Consider the following 4966-nt stretch of genomic DNA (forward strand, 5'->3'; position numbering starts at 1 on the left):
ATGCCGATTTGGTTTGCTAACCCCTAACCCATCACAAGGGCCTGAAGAATTCCTGTTGACACCAGGAACTCTGCCAGGGCAAACCATAGTGAAGTCCACCATGAACTTTGGCACCGATTCAGACACGTTATTTTTATCAGCAATATCTTGCATGATCAAATCCATCGCTCTACCCTTGCCTTTAGGACTTAACTCGTAAGCGTTCACAGGGTTATTTATAACGATGTGTCCCATTGACAAAGGTCTCGGGCGCCTTCGGTGCATTTTAGGGCTCATGCTTGGCTCTGGGCTCGGCAATTTGGCATAAGAGCCTGTGAGGCTCCTGACAATGCTACTGTCACGATCAAACATAGAAGTCTTTTTAAATTCTTCATCCGAATCTGAATCCACCAATGGGGGTGTTTCAACTCTCATAGGTATGTCCACTTTAGAAAAACTGGATAAAGTTGACATGCTTGTGTTATTTGTGTGAGTAGAGGCACCTTGGAGAAGGGTATTTGATTTATTAAGACTGGGTTTATCAAGTGTCAGAGCAGTGCAGCTTCGGCCTGTAAGCTTTACTCTCTCTTTCACAGAGTCAGTTGTTTTAACGCTGTCATTTTCTTTATCTGAATGACTTTCACTCATACTTCTCTTTGAATTACTTTTTGAGCTACGCTTGGTTTGCTCTTTCTCTATATATTCCCTAGATTTCTTTATCAGGTTCTGAAGACTCATGACGTATGGATCTTGGACTTCCTCATCCGATGGTGGCACTCCTAGTCCCTCTTGCTTTTGCAAAGCATGTGACACAAGCTTATCAGGCACATTGTCAGCAGACGCAGCCCTTGGACAAGGTATGTCTTTTGAGAAGTGACTCTCACTTTGCTTTGAAAAAACATTTTCTTCTGCTGCTTTAACTACTTTTGTCATATTTGACGTCACTTGCACAGTAGTATCTGCTGGGGTAAGTTCTGGGGTCTTTTCAAGCTCTCTGGAACTTTGCCTTTCAGGAGAACACCCCAAACTGACATCTGATAGAGCTGTGAAGTCAGTCGAAGGTTTGGAATCTGAGCCAGGGCAAGTGTTCTCTGCCTCCTGCATGTTCACGTCACTCACGCTAGATCCTTTCCTGATCTGCAAATAAAAGTTTAAAAAATCATGTACTTTCAATGAGATCTCTTCAGATTCCCACATTCCTGCAAGCTTCACCTGAAGAATGCCACCACTTTAAAACCAGTAAAAATTTTCAGTTCATTTCCTATAAATTACTTACAATACAGAGCTCTTTGTAATGAGAAAGAAATTAACAGAATTACAATGTAAGTCTGAATAATGGTCCACAGAATTCTTACTGATACCAAGTATCTGAGTGCAAAGATGCTCTGTTCTCCAAAAGGTAATTTGGATATATTCAAATATTTTTATGGTTTCAAATTATCTTGCAAGATTCCTCTTAAAATATGAAAACGTTTACATTAAATAAGAAATTAAACTGAAAAATTTCAGCATGAAATACAGACTAACCAAGAACAAATCAACATAATTCCTAATAAAAATAGTGGAACTATAAAAAACTTTGTTCAATTCTTTATTAATTCAGAGACAATTAAATTTGAGGTTTTATTTGTCAAGTACTTGGAAAAACTACTTTATCTGAGAATTAAATGCTACTTCTAGCCATTATTTTTTTAAAAGGATTTTTGCACTACAATTCTCCTATAGGTTAACCTGTGTTGCAACTCAATTATCAAGGGGACATCTTTGTATTTTTCTAAAAAAAAAAGCTAAGATTTTTGTATTGAACACGTTCCTGGTTTGCTCTTCAAATCCCAAGACAGATGGCTGTTGCCACGTACACTCCAGCAAACAATGTAAACTATTAAGTTTTGTTTGCCACCTTAGTAACTCAAATTCAGTGTTAACTGTACTTGTTTAATCAAAAAAAAAAAAAAAAGCTAAGATTTTTGTACTGAACACATGTTCCTGGTTTGCTCTTCAAATCCCAAGGCAGATGGCTGTTGCCATGTACACTCCAGCAAACAATGTAAACTATTAGGTTTTGTTTGCCACCTTAGTAACTCAACAAATTCAGTGTTAACTGTACTTGTTTAATCAGTAGGTTAATTTAAAGACTGTATTACAACTGTTTCAAAGATAAATAATACCACTTGATTAGATATATTTAATATTCCTTTCAATTTAAACCTCTATTAGATTCATCCTTGAAGCAGCAAAAAAAAATAGTTGCAGTAAAATTATAAAGTGCACAACAGAATTACCAGTTGTTGTGAAGGAAATTTTAATTCTGTAATCATAAAGTTGAATATAGATTATTTTCTGATTAAAGTACAAGCTTGCAAATAAAGCAAGCCAGTTTCTCCAACACCAGGGCTTTTGTTCATTTGTTTTTACAATCTAGTCCTTTGAAACACAGTTACAAAAGCAACAGTCAGTCATCTGGTGTGGTTTGCCTTTTGCACATACCAAAACAAGCAGTGAAAAGCAAGTTCCACGCATTACAACAAACGCAGATATTATCACTAAATAATCAATTATCAGGTCCCATAGCAGGAAATGCTGGCAAACACTGGTTCTGGAGAGCTCACTGCTATTAATGTCATGTTTATATTGGTGAATACTTAAACTCCAGTACCTCTCAAAATGCCTAGAAGCAGAGGTTTTCTGTCAAGCTATAAGAAGGCTTTGCACTAACACTACCTGAACATTTTCTAGAATCTCCTGAACACGATTCAATAAAGCTCTTTTCCGGGAGTTCTGTCTCCAGGTCTCTAGGTCCAGTGCTTTCTGTTTATATTGCTGTATTTCCTTTTTCTTTTCAAGGCTAAGCTGCAAAACAGAGTGAAAGAAACATGGTTTATATCACTAAATGCAAATTTCAATACAGAATTACAGAAATAAATTAGAAAGAAAACCAACAATCACCTAAGCTGAGACACTGAGCATATTTTAAATGCCAGCTTCTTTTAACCAATTATACTTTCTTTTTTTAATGGAAGATGCACAAAATGCCTTCTCAGCACACGTGCAAATGAATATGAATTTAAAAGGCCATTTATAAAAAAACTGCATGAACATTACATGCTACAGTACCAATTTCAAATGACACAGGACTCAGGCTGTACGACAGGTCTTTCCCTGTGGAGATGGGAGCATCCTGTAGAGCCCTCTGTGATTATCTCCCTACCCATAACCAAACTGTTAAACTCTACGAAGGATCAGCTCACACTTGCCCTCTGGAACCAGAGGTGAATTTCACAACAAGACAGAAATGCATGCAAGCAGTCTTGTGGATCCTTTCCACAATCAGAATCTGAAAGTGTTCCAAGTTACTACTTTAGAACAGGTAGTTGGATAAAAGTCAAAATTAGATCTACAAACTACAGCTACAAAGACTGGTTTCACAAAGTTCTAGAAAATTAAATCGGCTCAAGTCAAACTATTCATTTATTACATGGAACCTTAAAATAACCACTCATTTGCAAATGAAAAATATTCCAATATATCATTTAGTCTCCAGTGTATATCTGTATCCACCACTGAAACAAGGAAGTCAGTTGCACTATTGCATAAACTACCAACAGTCTTCTGCTTGGCTCCGTTTGCATTAAGCACAGAATGACTGAACACAATTGATGAGCCTGTGAAATACATTAGAGAAAGCTGCAAACAGCTTTCTCTAATGTATTTCTCTTTTGCATAAAATTTATTTATGCAAAAATAAATTTATTTAAAAGCTTTTAAACTACCTCAGTATTTCCTATTTGCACCTTTCTTTTTTATACCTTTAAACAATCTCATGTGTTCAATATTTGGAATGTCAATATGATATTACATGAAGTTAAGTCCAGCAATAACATTCATCTGTTTAAGACCACAAACATTTTTACCCCCCTTGTGAAGATAACAAATTTCAAGAAACTAAAGCAAATTTAGTCAATGTGAAAAAAGTATGTTTTACCCCTTTACTTTGTAAAATTAAGACTAGGAATGCTTAGAATACACTAAGCAGCAGGCTAGATGATACCTCACACAGAGTTGTGCCTTCAGTAGAATCATTACATGCGGACATCAAAGCTACAGTCAACAGCAGAGTTAGCACACTGAGGAAAAGAGGATCTTACCAGAGGGGAAAGCACAGGAACTCCATGGAACTGAATGAGGGAGATATTTTTGTGCTGAACAGTGAAAGAGGTTTCTTGTTTTATTGCCTCTTCTTGGATTCTGGAAAGATGCTTCTTACAGAATATTTCATAGTCCTCCATCTTCATGTTAACTAAGCTGCAAAGAATAACACCATTACTCTTCCCTGTATTTCTAAGACTATGAAGGGGAAACAACATCACAACTAATTCTGTATCATTACATTCTGGGAAACAAATTATACATTAGAAAACTCAACTAAGTTTCTCTTCCTATCATTAACAAAAGCTGCAAAGCTGTTCTTTTTTTTTTCCATATAAAAACAGAATCTGCATATATGAGCAAAAAAAGATGAGTACAGGTACACTGAGAAGCAAGCACTGAGATAATCAGGATTTACAAAACTACACGTGCTACAGATAATCTTCACAATTTCCATCAAAGACTAAACCTTCAAAGTCTCCCACGACTACCAGGTAGATCCTACCAACTGTCCAAAAAAACCCCAATAAATAAAACTGCAGCCAAATTAAAAAAACAAACAAACAAAAAAAAATAAGCTGGTCTTAAAGCAAAATGAGCCTTTCTATTTAGGGGGCTGAGAGGAATTTGTGTCTCTCTCCCATGAGCCTTGTCCTCGATACATCCCTGTACGAACAGACGCCAACATCTCCACCAAAAAATAAATGCCAGCCTTGTTTCCTTGAGAGACAACACACCTCACACTGTCCGCTGCTCCCGGAGTGACAACCCGGAGCCCACCACCGCCTGCCCGGGCCTGCCCGCGCTTTTGTTCCCCTCGCACACCGCTCCGGCTGATCTC

At 37.2% G+C, this 4966-nt stretch overlaps 1 protein-coding gene across 1 annotated transcript in view; it reads right to left on the reverse strand.

Moving 5' to 3' along the window:
• Window positions 1-4277, reverse strand: part of CCP110 (centriolar coiled-coil protein 110) — a 15708-nt gene extending 11431 nt beyond the window's left edge. Inside the window, 3 exon segments of the mRNA XM_010177549.2 lie at window positions 1-1116; window positions 2701-2829; window positions 4125-4277. The exon segment at window positions 1-1116 is cut by the window's left edge and continues 18 nt beyond it. Of these exon segments, the coding sequence (XP_010175851.1) occupies window positions 1-1116; window positions 2701-2829; window positions 4125-4271 (1392 nt within the window). The 5' untranslated portion in view covers window positions 4272-4277.
• Between the last annotated feature and the right edge of the window lie 689 nt (window positions 4278-4966).

Source organism: Antrostomus carolinensis, unplaced genomic scaffold (genome assembly GCF_000700745.2).
Source record: "Antrostomus carolinensis isolate BGI_N321 unplaced genomic scaffold, ASM70074v2 scaffold39081, whole genome shotgun sequence".
Lineage (NCBI taxonomy): Eukaryota > Metazoa > Chordata > Aves > Caprimulgiformes > Caprimulgidae > Antrostomus > Antrostomus carolinensis.